This window comes from Grammomys surdaster, unplaced genomic scaffold (genome assembly GCF_004785775.1).
Source record: "Grammomys surdaster isolate TR1022 unplaced genomic scaffold, NIH_TR_1.0 130, whole genome shotgun sequence".
NCBI lineage: Eukaryota > Metazoa > Chordata > Mammalia > Rodentia > Muridae > Grammomys > Grammomys surdaster.
The window spans coordinates 8,598,113-8,613,104 of record NW_021604588.1 but is presented as its reverse complement, the minus strand read 5'-3'; the positions used below and the strand labels follow the sequence as shown (position 1 = coordinate 8,613,104).

Genomic DNA, 14,992 nt, shown 5'->3' with positions numbered 1-14,992 from the left:
ACTGGGTTGACCCTTGATCGTGAACCTCAGAAGTTCCTCCTACTGGATGTAGCACAGCAGAAGGTCAGAGACTGCATGAGAGGTGCAAGGTCTTTGTAAGTAGGAGTTACCATAGCTGCCTGATCTTGGTATTTGAAGGTACTTAGTAGTGCTTTCTGCTTTCTTCACTCTGCCTCTAGTGAAATGTCAGCAGCCTCATATGGCATACAGAGTGAACTTTATGCTACAGCCAGGGTGAATGTTAGTGGTTTCTTTCCAATCCATGTATGTATATACAATTTATCTTGCAAGTGTTTCTGGTCCCTATTCTGATGCTACTAACACTCTGTCCCACTAAAAGCACTCCTCTTTTTAAGCATTTCTGTCTCATATATGTTTCTGATTCTTTAAATTGCTCATTCATCTCAAAGATGCTTTTTACATAAGAGATGAAACCAAAAGACTGAGCTCTCCATTTACAAAGAAACAAGACTCCGAGTCTTTTCCTGTGCCTGGATCTGAAGAAGACTCGCTGTAAAAAGTTTATTTTTCCTTTTGTATTTAAAATTGCCCCAAAACAAAGATAGTCCTGAGCTAACTAGTTGTTTTTCACTATTAAAAAGAATCATCAGAATTTAGGACTCACTGAGCCCTTTGGGCAGCGGGGGCTCTAATTCTTGGTTCTGCTTCTATATGACCATATAGGTCCATTCTTCCAACATTTATCACCAGCTCATCTATGCTGGCCCCCCTCTCATAGCAATGATTGAATGCGCAAAGACAAGAAAATGAAGAAAATGCCCACCCAAAAAGAATTGGATTGAAAATTTTAAATTTAATTAGTTAAGTTATTTATCACTTTACATCCCAATATCAGCACCCCCCATCCCATCCTCCACACTGGAGGACTAGGGGCATCCTCTCTTATTGATGCCAGACAAGGTAGCCCAGTTAGAGTAACAGGATCCACAGGCAGACAACAAATTTATCACAGCCCTAGCTCTAGTTGTTAGGGGGAACTCACATGAAGACCAAGCTGCACATCTGCTGCTACATACATTCAGAGGGTCTAGGCTGAACATAATTTTTACATAGTATTTGATAAAATTGTAACATATATATGGAGATTCAGAAAGGAATAGGTCAATATGGACTGAAGCTATTGGCCAAGTCTTCACACAGGAAGTAAAACACGAGATGTGCTTCCTAAGACACATTGATTTTAATGTGTTCTTCAAAATGAAAGAGAAGTGCGCCCATGTGTTCCTGGGAAAACGATGGAAGGCGAAGGTATTCTGTTGTGTGTAAATAACCAGGTACTTAGGGAGGCAACTGAGAAAGAAAGTAAGGGACATCTGACCTAAACAGCTACTAAAGACGCACATATGGGCATTCTGGCAGACATAGTACACGACACATTGACTCTTGTACACAGACTTGCCTTATAATAGTTTTATAACAGCTTGCATGAGAAATCATTTCTCATGACACATTTCCACAGCTAGGTCTTCTTTCCTTGCTGACCTCTTCATGCTTTTCTCTTGCACGGCATGTACATTCACTTAACAATGTCGAATTGGGTGTCCTGACCCCCAGCCCTGTCTAGAAATCTCAAAATGTCATTGTTATTTCAGGCAAATCTTGTTCTGCTCAGTCCTTATCTCATCTGCAAAATGAGGGCGATAGATTAGGGAATTTCTTGCATTCCATTTGGTGCCAGAATCTTAGGATTCCAAGTGAGGCTATACTTGTCCACTAAACCAATTTAGTCATTTCACCCAGAAAGTAACAATAAGTATATACTTTGCAATGCATTCAAACACCAAACCTATAAAATCCATAATTACCTTGGATTTACATATGATCTCTTTTTGTAAAGATGTATTCTCAACTCCTGGTTATTCCAAAGCTTAGTAAATCCCAGTCCCTTCGGGATGCCTAAAAATGGTGTCTATCCCATCAGCCAGTTGGATATTAGTGCCTTTGAAACTCGTAATTTGAAATTAGTCTTCACTGTAGCTGGCCTAGCAGACAGATGACTCTGATGCTATGATAAACCCTCACTGCCTTTTTTTTTCTTGCATTTACCCAGAGCCCCAAATCTGATAAATGTATTTATCACACGTTTTTCAAGTGCCTTGAATTTGTAAACGTCAGCAGCCTTTATTTATCTTCTGCTGTGGAAGACACAGTACCAAGTCCTGTTCTTCAATGGTAGGGAAACCTCTCAGGCTGTGAGCAGTGAGCAAAGACAGATGAGCCAGTGGTCTGCTGCTCCCACTCATTGCTGCCTACTCATTGTCTCTCTCCATTTGACTTGGGTTTTGAAGGACATTTGCCAGAGCCAGACTCCCGGGACCCTTGTGATTTGCATGTCTTTTCTCACCTTCAACATAATCTGAACTGATGTTTTCATTTGTTAAAAAAGCCCAAGAACATTCACTGGGAAACTCTTGCTGGAATCACTTCAGATCATAGTTGCTATTTATTCTGTGTCATAAACTGTAATCCTTCATTTCCCGTACTCCCATGTCAAGGGAGTTGGTGGTTTTATAGTGGACAGTCAGTGGAATTTCAGTCAACAGTGGGAGATCTCAAAGAACTACCCAGAGGGGATGGGGCAGGTTGTAGTACTAAGAACAAGACATAAAAATATTATTGATCTTGATCAGAGCTTGGCAGTACAAGAAGAAACAGGATTACAAGACAGAACAAAGAATATGGAACTTGTGGTTATGCAGGAAAAGGAATTATGGGTGAAGAAAAATCAGAGTATTTACTTAACCTGGTGTTTTCTTTATTTGACAAAAAAAAATATAGTAACTTGTGATTTGATTGGTCTCAAATTTAGAAAAGTATAGAAGCTAAGGACTTTTTGCAGATTCATGTTTTATGGAAACATGACATTCATAATAAGGTATTGTCTCAAAGTCCCTGAAGACGAAGACATACCAGAAGAGCTAGGCATATGGAACTGCATTCAAGAGATCTAGTATGAAGAAGAACAAAAGAATAATACAAATGCTTCCAAACAATTGAACAGGGAGAAGACTCTACATCCTAACCAATGTTTGGTCCTATGTGTTTGAATTACAGTGTTGACGTTATGGTCGGCTAATTTTTCTAATAGGTAAACAATGTCAGTCATGTTAGCTAGGATATTCTAGGCCTGGAGAGAGCTTGAAAATTATGATTCAAATGGGTTTCATCATCAGAATGGGGCTGATCTGAGAGTCTCAGCAGAGCATGATAGAAGCTCTATCAGGGTGCAATAACATCATGAAGTACGAGGATTAATGAAGCTCCTGCATCCATCAATCAGGGAATGACAATCAGCAACTTCTTTCTTTGAGAAAATGAGTAAGATCTTACTTTTTTTTTCTACAGAAACACTTTTCTGAGGACAAGTTTCATGTTTCCCGTGGGGGAAAAAATTAGCCAGTGTTTATTGTATCTGGGTCTTTAATTACCAAGGACAATATACAGTGTCTGTTCTAAGTCCTGGAATTGCCTAAGAAGGAAGGAGTCTTAGTGTGTAAAGATAGCAGTCCCAGTCATCAGGCACCTAGAGATCTGCTCTGCAGGAGTCCCCGGTCTAACCTGTACTTTGAACCCAAACATAAATGTAGAACAGGCTCTAATTTGTTACTTTTGGGTAAGAATGACATTACAGCTGAGGTGGCTGTCGTTAAAACAACTTGGTTCTTGCTAGCAACTTTGTTGAGAGTGTTGTGTGTTTTTACTCACAGGAAACTATGATTTGATGTGCTAGAAACAAAGAGCTAAGAGCTCCTTTTTGTTAAAAACGGAGAAAATATACAATTTTCCCTTTATTCTCATCTTTACTCCTTGTGATTTACTTGGGACTGAGCCTCTCTGGACAACCTGTGCCATAAAAGAATGTGTATAACCCATATGGGCTCTGGGAGTTCCAGCCTCTGGGATAATTGTTTGATGGTGGTATTAGCACAGCTGGTCAGCCACTCGGTTTCCAGTCAATCGTTCTTGTACTGGGGTTGGGGGGGGTGGTTCAGGACAGGCCCATGTTACTCTCTAAGGGGACATTTTGCTCCCTGAATGACTGGCACAACAAGATGGCTTTGGGATAATTCAGAGCTAACCAAGAAGGACCCCGGCAGGTAAATATGCAGAGATGTCAATTTTTTTCCCCAAAGGTCTCTCAGTCCTCAGGACTCTATTACTCAATGTGGGATGCAACTCTTTCAGGGAGCAGTTTCTCATTCTTGTGTTTTCTTAGTAATGGTTGCTTGAGTTCCTGATACTAGTTTTGGCCCTAACCTTGAACTAAGCTGAAGCCTGTTTGGACAATGGCATGGCATGGAGTTTTTAATGGATGGTGCTCTGAATCAGTCACTGCATTTAAGGAGAATGCATTTTAACATTGGAGCCTCTTTGATTTGGTTTGAAGAGTAAAGTCTCTTTTCTGTATAATGTGCACTTGTGACCGCATGTCTGTGCTGTGGAGAGGAGCTGGTATATTTTGTGATAAAACTGTGGAAATGAACATCATATAGTATAAGGGAGTGAGATAAAATAGGGCCTACTTTTCTTTCCCCATCTCTGGTGAGATAGAGAGAATATGGACAAGAGTGAGATTTTCTTTTAGCCCTCTTTTACAGAAGTGACTTCAATGAGCTGCAAGTGACATTTTTCAGGCACCCATCTCAGGCCTAATCTTACATAGAGGTGCAGTAATGAGGCCCCAAGACTGGGGAGGATTCTTGGCCCTTGCTGGCATTTGTATAAGAAAAATGGCATTTGACTTGCAGTACTTTGCTAAGGACGTGAGCAAAAGAAGCAAGCTCTCATTCTAGATGACAGTAAATACAGGCCATCTGGGACCTCTAGAGTGATCTTTCCTCCTTACCACCAATTTCATTCCAGATGATCAGTTGAACTCTGAGGAGAAGAAGAAGAGAAAGCAACGGAGAAACAGGACAACCTTCAATAGCAGCCAGTTGCAGGCCTTGGAGCGTGTCTTCGAGCGGACACATTACCCGGATGCTTTTGTTCGAGAAGATCTTGCACGTCGGGTGAACCTCACTGAGGCCAGAGTGCAGGTAAGGCTCATGCTTTGAGTGGCAGGCACCAAGCATCCCTTCACAGTGACATATCTCTAAACATAGGTTTGGCACTGAAGTTGATACTAATATGGGTCATGAAAATAAAGTATAACAACAGGCTTCATATCTTTACTGTGCTTCTTTGGGTAGAGTGGCATTTTAAAAATCCAAGTAGAATGCCTTTAGAAAGGACGGAATATGCTGTAGGGAAGGGAAGGCTTTCTCCTTTCCCTGTTGTGAACTTTCTATATAGTGTTCTATAGGCTATCCACTGAAGGCTTGCCTCTGCACCACCAGCACTCAATTTAAATCATAGAGTGGCCATAGATATGAGCTCTTCCTCACCTGATGTTTCCCCACCAGCATGGGAGAATATATAAACCTTCTAGTACTTTGCTTTCAGTATTCATGATTATGAGTGGTGATAAAGGCTGGATATAGATATTGAAAAGTTAAGAGCACACTTAAACTAGATAACATCTTATAGTCTCCAATGCCTTTATGAAATAAAACAGAGAGTGGGAGGGTAGAGTCATGGCAGTTCCTTCAGTCAGAAGAGTGTAAAAAGATTCTCCACCTGGGGACACAGGGGTATCTCCTCCAGGTTCTTCCCAAGAGACAAGAAAAATGAAAAGAAGATGCAAGGAAAGCCATCTAGGCCCCTTCTGTAGTCCTCTGGAAATGGAGACAGAATGTTGAGGATGTACCTTGTGTTGGCAGTCAGGGCTCAGGAGATGCTCCATAGAAGCATAAATCTCCATAGCCTCAACATTGGCCCTGTTCTCCCCCTCCCGCTATCCTTACAGAACTGATGTTAACCTCAGTTCACACTCCAGGCTGCTTTTCACATAGTGCTATGAGCTCCCCCCACCTTCCTAACCCTCTACATCTCCTATTTCCCAACCCTACAGTGAAATGACATCTGTAAATGAATAACCCACACACGAAGAAAACAAAGAAAGAAGAAAGAAAAGAACATACAAAAACGTGTTCCTAGTTTGGGTGTTTTCTTTTTCTTTTTTATTAATCTTTTGGTTTTGTTTTTAACTTTCTTTTTGAGAGAGAGGGAGAGAGAGAGAAAGAGAGAGAGAGAGAGAGAGAGAGAGAGTTCAAGAGACAGAGGGAGACAGAGAAAGACAGAGAGAGACAGAGACAGAGAGAGACAGAGACAGAGAGAGACAGAGAGAGACAGAGACAGAGAGACAGAGACAGAGAGAGACAGAGAGAGATGGAGAGAGACAGAGAGACAGAGATGCAGAGAGAGAAAACATAAATTTAAATAGGTAAGAAGGTAGGGAGGATCTGGGAGGAATTGGAGAAAGGGAAAGAATATGGTCAATTATATTGTATGTAAAAAAATTAAATCCCCTAGTATCCCACAGCACCATTTTGTTGTTGTGCTCCTAATTTTAAAAGGAAACATAGATTGTGCGATGGTGAAGACTGTTTTTAAAATGCAGAAGGGTCACTTTTTGAGTTGGAGATAAATCTTGTCCAATTTCGGTGGTTGAATATCATGCATGTACATACATGATGCACACATATGCGCATACTTAAGCACACATGGTGGGAGACACAGGAAAATTCCATCTGTGTATCACGTATGCCTACCGTATATGTCTTTTTCTCTTCCTTTTCCACTACAGGACAAACCTATGCTTCTATTGCTGTGAATATTTCCTGAGCGAGTGGCACAGAATTTTTCCTCTGTGATTTTGTTATTTCTCCTTAAACTCCTAGCCTTTCCCAGACCAAATCAATCACTGAACTCCGGGACTCCATATTCAGGGCATTTGTCATAACATGGCATGTACTGTATGAAGCTATCTGTGTGTCAAGTCTCCTCACTGTGTGCTAAAGTCCTCCTGCATGGAAATAAGTTTTATTCATCTTTGCAAAATACATTTCTCCCTTTTTCCTCAAATGCTTATTGAGCTACTGCAGATTCTTTTACTTCATTTGATTTGTTGGAGATAAACGAGGCACTGGCCCTCTTATTAAGGGTACCATTGCCTAGAAATGAAAGAAGATGTGCAGGCCATTGAAGGATGATGTCATCACAAGATGATCCCCACAGTAAAGGAATCTGAAAGTATTACCCATAGATAAGAGAAAAGAATGATCCATTCTGCCCAGGGAAAAGGGTGGGGTTACACCCTGATTACTTGTACGCTGTGAACCAATTCAAAACTATTTGTAATCAGGTTGGTCATCTAATCAACCACAAGACTGATACAGACAAATTAAATAACAGTTTGAGGATAAATCCTTAATGTAGTATAGTTGAGATTTTTATCCAGTTCTTTAGACCTTAATGTCACATACCTTTCACTGTAACTCTTCACAGAGAAAGTGGTGTTACTGTAAAATCTTGGGTTTGAAACCTGGGCATAGAGAAGGTATACTACAGGTAGCATGAATGCCTGGTGTCACAGGACATGGTGGACACACATCTGCTGTTTTGCGGGAATCCTCTGAGCCTAAGACACACTAAAAAGTACTGTGGCTTTATGATAAACAGAGGGCTAATTCTTGAACACTGCTATTTTTTCTGTGTTAAGAAATTTTCATTTTACTTTTTAGTAGAAAGGCAGAGGAGGGTATCAAGCAAGGCATCCATTTTATTTACATTTAAAGTGGTAATGACAATTCTTGTTCATATTACAAATGAAAGATCTGAGGGCTGGGCAGGTAGGGAAAGATGTCTAAAACTACTGATTTTGCTGATTTCCATTCTGGTACTTCATGCTACACAATTCTATGTGGGGTGTGGGAAGCGCAATAGTCACACAGCATTTTAGGTAAATGTTGTTCCTTAGAGCAATTTATTACCATATACCATCATACTTTCTAAAACTTGACCAAAATATTTGCTTTACATTATTTAGATGTATGTACACATCAGGCTTTAACAAACTTTGAACTGCTTGAGAGCAGTCAGTAAGTCCTCGTCATCTCTTTCTTCCCACATTTAGTATGAGGCCTGCACTCTAGCGAACACTCCATAGAGCGTTCTTGAATGAATATAATGAATGGATAAAATTATATTGCAGTCTGGAAGAATTGTATGGTCATGGGTTAGACACCCTTAAGTAAAAATAAATGCAGTTATTATTGGCATGAACTTCAGGATCGTATCTCACTGGACACATTTCCTCAACTTTAAGGTAGAAATGATAAAACCCAACCTGCAGAATTATTACACAGCCTAGAAATAGTGTAACTCCCAATGTAGGTTACTAGTCCTGGGATCAACTTAAATAAGAGTCTATGATTAGCTGTCGCAGATCCTGTCAGGCTCCGTGCATCCCTTGAGATGTACAAATAAATGTCCTCCAGTTGTATTCTCAGGGCTAGTACTTGGTTTGTTCGTTCCGTTTGTTTGTTGTTTGTGTGATTTTTCTTTCCTCCTGAAAGTTCCTTTATAGAATGCAAATAGGTTTCCCTGTTCGTTTCAATATGGTAGAAGTGATTGGACCGCATAGCCAGGAGCCAGTGTGCAGATACACCCTTGATGGGAGAGGGATACCCCTGAACATCTATCCTCCCTCAGTCTTAGTCTACAGAGTCCCCATTTGGTTGGGCTCCTGTTGGGGTTGCCAACTTATTGGAGCACTCTTTAGTGGTTCTCTTTCTTTGGTTGCATCTTCATTTCCCTTATGGTTTTTCCTGTACCTTTTCTACGAATAATTTTCTTCTTAATCCTTGCCATAAGGTATGGAGGAGATAGAGGGTTTTCTTTAAATAATAAACACAATGAAAGCAGATGAAAAATTTGAAGAATCTTTAAAATGTCCTTAGGAAAACTATTGTCAGCATCTAAGGAAATAATAATTTTATTGAATATAATTACAACAGGGTTTATAGCCAACATTTTCTTGTCTCGTGGAGTGTTCATAGATTCCCATCTCTGGATTCTTAATTACTACAAGTATTTCATGATCCTTTTGTGCGGGGCCTTGTACATGCTAAGCTCTACCCCTGAAGTATTACACAGATCCAGAGGTTTAACTCTAAAACTCATTGCCCATGGGGGAAGGATAACACTGCAGGAGTTCTATTATTTTAGGAAGAGGTCTAGATCCATCCTGTAACTTTCTTGGGGTGGCATTATATAGTAAAATCAACCAAAACTTCATTCATGTAACCTATTTTTCCTCGTTCTTCCTCTCCCTCTTGACATCTTTCTCCCCTTTCAACAATATTCCAGGTGTGGTTTCAGAACCGAAGAGCCAAGTTCCGCAGGAATGAACGAGCCATGCTGGCCAATAAAAATGCTTCTCTCCTCAAGTCCTACTCAGGAGACGTGACTGCTGTGGAGCAGCCCATCGTACCTCGTCCTGCTCCCAGACCCACCGATTATCTCTCCTGGGGGACAGCCTCTCCGTACAGGTGAATGACTGGCCCACTCTCTCTTGCTCCACTACCACATGCTTCTCAGCCATCCACCACTCTCAAGGCTGCTTTTGCAGCTGGCTGACATTCCTTACTGGGTTAACCTCTTCAGAGACATTCAACTTGCTGGCACCCCCACATTTTTCCAGGAGATTACTAGTTGCCCCAGGAGCAGGGTTTGGGGCAGAAGAGAGGGGCAGCCATCAGCAATCTCCTCCCGGACTCAGGAAGTCTTGCCAAGGTTGCAAAACTGGGAAAGAATATAAACGAACAGATCCTTTGTAAACTGTGCCCGATGGCCCTCTTGGAACCATTCTGAAACAAAAGTATCCCATTTAAGACACATTTGCTGTGTTACAGCCAAGTAGGGAATCAATGTGTAATTCTCCAAGTGTAGGACTAAAGGCACTCTTCAAAATAAATCTGATTTTGAATGAAAAGGAAAGGAGGGAGGGCAGGAGGAAGAAGAAGTGAGACAGGGAGGAGGGAGAAGGAGGGAAGAAAGGAGTGAGACAGGAGGGAAAGAGGAAAATTCAGCGACAGAGAAGCTTGTTTTAATCACTTTCATGACCCTAGAACTTTGTTAGCAGGTGAGAGTTTCTTAAGATCCCCAGTGCTTCCTCCTCCATTTGTACTTCTTCTGTATCTCAATGTTTCTCTCTCTCTCTCTCTTTGTCTCCCTCCCTCCCTCCCTCCCTCCCTCCCTTCCTCCCTTCCTCCCTTCCTCCCTCCCTCTCATGTTTCTCTCTCTTTGTGGTATGCTTTAAATAGAAAAGAAGAATACATTAAACTTTTATATTAAGAAGGAATTTGAAGCAGGAAATAATAAAGTACTATTTCACTCTCTATTTGGAGACTTTCACTCCCTGTTCAGTGTGCTTCTCAGAAAGCACAGGTTGATGTAAGCGCATCTAGGATTCCTGGACTTAACCTATGGTCAGCCTAGTATGCCTCTTTCTTTAAATCTTGGAGAAACCCAAGTCAAAGCTATATATCCTGCTTGAAGAACTATGCATATGTTCATTTTCTTATTGAATGACATTTATCTTTTTAAACTTAATTCTCATCCTAAGGAGGGATTTAAAACTTGTTACAGGGAATTAGGCCCAGGTAAAGATGTGAAATGCCACATTTGAGAAACATGAGTGCTTTGCCATACTTGATAGGTATCATTAAATCCCAAAGCCTCATCTAAACGCTCTCTCAGGTCCAAGTAAGTTCTTCAGAGAAATGCTGAAGATGCATTGGGAAGTTTTATATACATCCCTTGTGACCTTAGCCTGAAACAGCTCTGATCTCAATGATAGATATCTGTGTCTGGAAAAATGCGAGGGACCTGTGTATGTTCTGGGTCTCTATTGGCCCAACCTTTCAGCCATGGCTATTTAACATTTAGATGCGTCTCCTGTAGAACTTACTAAAAACACATTTTGAAGATTGTTGTGGAATACCATATTCTATAATATTTTAAATAAGAGGAAGGACTGTTTTCCCTACAACTATTAGTAGTCCACAGATTCAGTGAACATCTTGGAATATGGGTATAGTTCAGAGTCTGGTGCATTAAGATCTCTGGTTTGAATTTGGTTCCAATCAGGAAGTATTGCTCCTTTTACTGCTTATGTCTTCCTTGGGATTTTTACCACCAGCAATCAACAATCCAGATGGCTGCCATGTGGTCCCTACCCATGGAGCTGAACACAGCATACTACACAAACGGAGATTATATCCTTCCTGTACTAGCATCAAGTTAGGCAATCTGAACCAAAGAGATATTCCCCAGTGTGGGCATCTAACAGAATGGGAATTCTAACTAGCAGCTAGTAACATGGACATTTGCTGTGCCTTTTTGGGAAATATTCTATTTTAATTTAAAAAACATAGAATTCTACATACATTTCAAAAATCCACTCATAATCTCACCATCTTGACATAATCATTTTATGATTAGGGTTCGTTATTTTATATAGGTATAGTCTTAGTGTACATACTATTCTGTATTATGCTCTTTTATCACTTAAGACTGTGTAACTTAGTGCTTTTTACTCATTTCGTGTTATGCATTTATTTCTTTTACACACAATGTTTGTAAAAATAGCTAATTGAAGCATCATAGAAGGTAATTGTTCATATTTTGTATGAAGAATAAATTAATATCCAATATGAGTAAAAAAGCAAAAGTTTAAGGCAAAAGTTTAATCAATGATGTTTCTTTGTCCTATTGTTATCTGAAGTGTTCATAAGTTCGTTACTTTCTGAAAGTGTCAAAGGCTATTCTGTTACTTGGGAATGTTTCTACTATGCTTAGAATCAAATATGTTATGATTTTACATTTTGAAACTTGCTAGGAAACGTAACTGTTGTTGAGGAAATATTTAAAAAGCAAAAAATGATGAAAAGCAAAGGAGATGACAGACCTTGTTGTTACTGTCTGTACCATTATGTCAAGCTAGTACCTCACACGAGATATTCATTAAAAGGCCTTTCTCTTGGTCAACCTTTAGAGCACTCCTGTGTGATAGCTCTATCCTTACCCTGTTTCAAAACAAGAGGAGACCAGACGCTTCCCCAGGTATAAGTCTTCAGCAAGCAGAGTTAGAACAGTACTTCTGGGCCCAGTTTCTATCCAACACATTGGGCTGCATGACCAGTCTATCCTATTCAAATTTGACATTGAATTGTATTGGAAAAACCAAAATGTCTAAGACTGGAAAACTATCTAAATTCTCTTTCTTGGTTCAAACACTCTTTCTTGATCAGCAAAGTCTGTCTGGAGCTGAAGTCTCCATCCTGGGGTGTGGCATCTTAAGGCGATTGCCTATATAGTTAGATCATGAAACTCAGGGACAAAGAGTAGACTCTTGCTTGAGAGAATGGTTTTCTAACTACTTCTATAACTTGTCTCAGAAGAACAGGAAACCAAGTCATAAAAGCAGTTATTTGCCTATGGTCAGAATCATAGGCTGGACAGTACGCTCCCTTTATGTGCTGGATGTCTTTGCTATTGAGTGTGAAGATCATGTAACAGTTATATCATCTGGAGTGGGAAGGTTTTGGAATGATAATAATAACTACATTAGGACAAAGGGTAGAAAAAAAAAGATTGTCCCAGGCAAACTAGAACATTTGGTTCACTCTAATTATAGCTCACCATGACGACATCACTCCTCTTGACCACATTAGGTGATGACATCAGACAGGCAGCCAAGGTACTAAAGGAAGTGATGCACTTCTTAACATGAAAACCACTTTCCTAGTAGAGGTTGTTATTTATCTGTAGCTAATTGAAGCAACCTTGTCTTTGGGACACAAACACACTTCCTCGGTGAGGACCATCTTTAAGTGCTTTATGAGAATGGAAATGCACACCAACACTAAAATGATCAGGACTCACTAACCTTACCCTGTTACGCCTCATGAGTAGAAATAATTAACTGAATTATATACTATTCTTTGAGATGAAGTAGCCAAGAGACCCTTCCCCAAACATTGTTGTTTCTACAAGAGGTAGATAGTGAATGGCTTGGCTCTGTAGTACTGGTCAGGAGTGCCATTTGTAGAGGGAGAGCTGGACTTGAATAGTGGCAAGGGCAAGAGAGGCCAATTACTCTTGTACAGTGTCCCTCCCCTTGGTTGGTCTTGGTCATGGTGCTGCTGACATCTGCTCAACGCATTTGGCTCATTTCTCCCTTTCACACTTTCAAAAATAGATCTTCGTCCCTCCCAAGATGTTGTTTACACGAGGGGCTTCATAACGGATTCTAACGGAAGACACTGAAAAGGTAACTTGTCAGATGGGGAGCAGGGTGGCTTCTGGGGGCAGGGCTTAAGGGGGAATTAGGGTTTTTGATTTTGTTTTGTTTTTTAAGAAACTGAGGCATGGCATCCTAGCAACATATGCACTGGAGTTCTCCACATGGGAAAGTAGAAGTCAGAAATTTAAGAAAGCCTGCCCAGCTAAGGGAGTGTAAGAGGGTAAAGCAGCCTCCCTCAGACTCAGTTATGTTCAGGGATCACTAGGCTGAGCCTATAAAGACTCTGATCCATTTAGTCTAGAGTGGGTCTGGTATTCGGTATCTCCGTTGTTCTGCTGAAGTCATTTTCATGGGGATCACATTTACAAACTTGGACTTGGGTGACTTTAGATATCAGAGTATGAGCCAGGGATCTGACTATGCTATTATCCTGATTCTGTTGCTTCTCAGGCCAATACCATAGTTGATTTGTGTTGTAACTTAATATTTTAAAATAGAGCTAGATATACCTTCCCTATTGTATGTCTCACAAGGAAGTTTGGAACCCAGGGATAAATAATATGGTATGTATACATTCAGTACTGAGAAGGGAGAAACACAAAAGATCAGGTATCCGTAGAAAGATATTTCTAGAAAGAAAAGTTAAACATTACAGAGGGATCACAGAATGAGAGATGGAAAGCAAAGCCTTACCAATGAGAAGCGGTCCCACGTGTCCACTTAGAAAAAGCCAAGTGTATATTTAAAACTTAGCTTCTGCATTTCAGTTAGAAACAAGAAATGATGGTTAAGGCTACACAGGCACACCTCCAGAGGCTTTATGGAATCTCTCTTTAGAAGTAAGTTTCCCTAGGAAGAATGAAACAATTTTCTTAGATGAAATATGCATACCTCCATTGTTCTTGCATTGACAAGATAGAAAACCAAAGAGATTGCCTTCAATCTCTATATTTCAGGATCCAGAAAACCACAAAGTAGAGCCTATGAGAGACAATCCAGAGGGGCTGGAAACCTGGATTCTCAGGGCCATGCACATGCTTCTCAGGCTGCCTCAATCATCGTTAGGATGATGCTTTAAGCTGCTTGTCATCATTTACTCAAAAAGGCTGAATGAAAAATAGCATTAAAGATTGAGCCAATTTCAATTGTTTTGTGATTTACAGGACTGACCATATGAGTGATTAGAAAGAAAACCGTTGAGAGTATTTGCTATACTTCTATGGTATTGGCGATTATTTTCCCTCAGTTTTCCTTAAAACCACCTTTCAGAGAAAGTTGAATTGATCATAAATGACTTGTCTCCAGAGGAAACAATCATCTAACCCTGCTAGAAGGGTTAGCACTCCGCTGGGTTGCATCTGCTTGGAATCTCCAAATAAGGAAGAGGGAAAACTTCATGATTCCAGAAATGTGTCAGCTCTGTAAAGTCCTACTGCAGACTTGATGAGTCAGCAGATGGAAGACAAGTGTTTGGTTCACATCCCTAATGTCTCCATGTGCTTTATTTGGCAATGCAGCTTCTTGGTTACAAAGACCTTTGTTAAAAATTCAAAAGAAATGGTACACTAGCCAGCCTTTTGAATCTCAAAATCTCAGTCCTAGGATTCAGCTCAGATGAGCTCCCTGCATACAGGAATAAGAGATTCTTATTTTCAGTGAGAAACTAAGCACATGGATGTCTGTCTGTTCACCAGGCTCTCAGTGATTGTCCTGTGTCTAACTTTATCTCTCTCTCTCTCTCTCTCTCTCTCTCTCTCTCTCTCTCTCTCTCTCTCCCTC

At 40.4% G+C, this 14,992-nt stretch overlaps 1 protein-coding gene across 3 annotated transcripts in view; it reads left to right on the top strand.

Moving 5' to 3' along the window:
• The window catches only part of Prrx1 (paired related homeobox 1), a 78,054-nt gene that overhangs the window by 44,370 nt on the left and 18,692 nt on the right, over positions 1–14,992 (top strand). For 2 of the 3 annotated variants that reach the window (XR_003710485.1, XM_028761214.1), the window contains exons 2-4: positions 4,885–5,060; positions 9,274–9,455; positions 13,169–13,240. Coding sequence is in view for 2 of the 3 variants with exons in the window: in XM_028761214.1 (XP_028617047.1) it covers positions 4,885–5,060; positions 9,274–9,455; positions 13,169–13,223 (413 nt within the window). In the remaining variant the exon portion in view is untranslated. The remainder of the gene's footprint in view (positions 1–4,884; positions 5,061–9,273; positions 9,456–13,168; positions 13,241–14,992) is intronic. The other variant, XM_028761209.1, reaches the window with a different exon arrangement.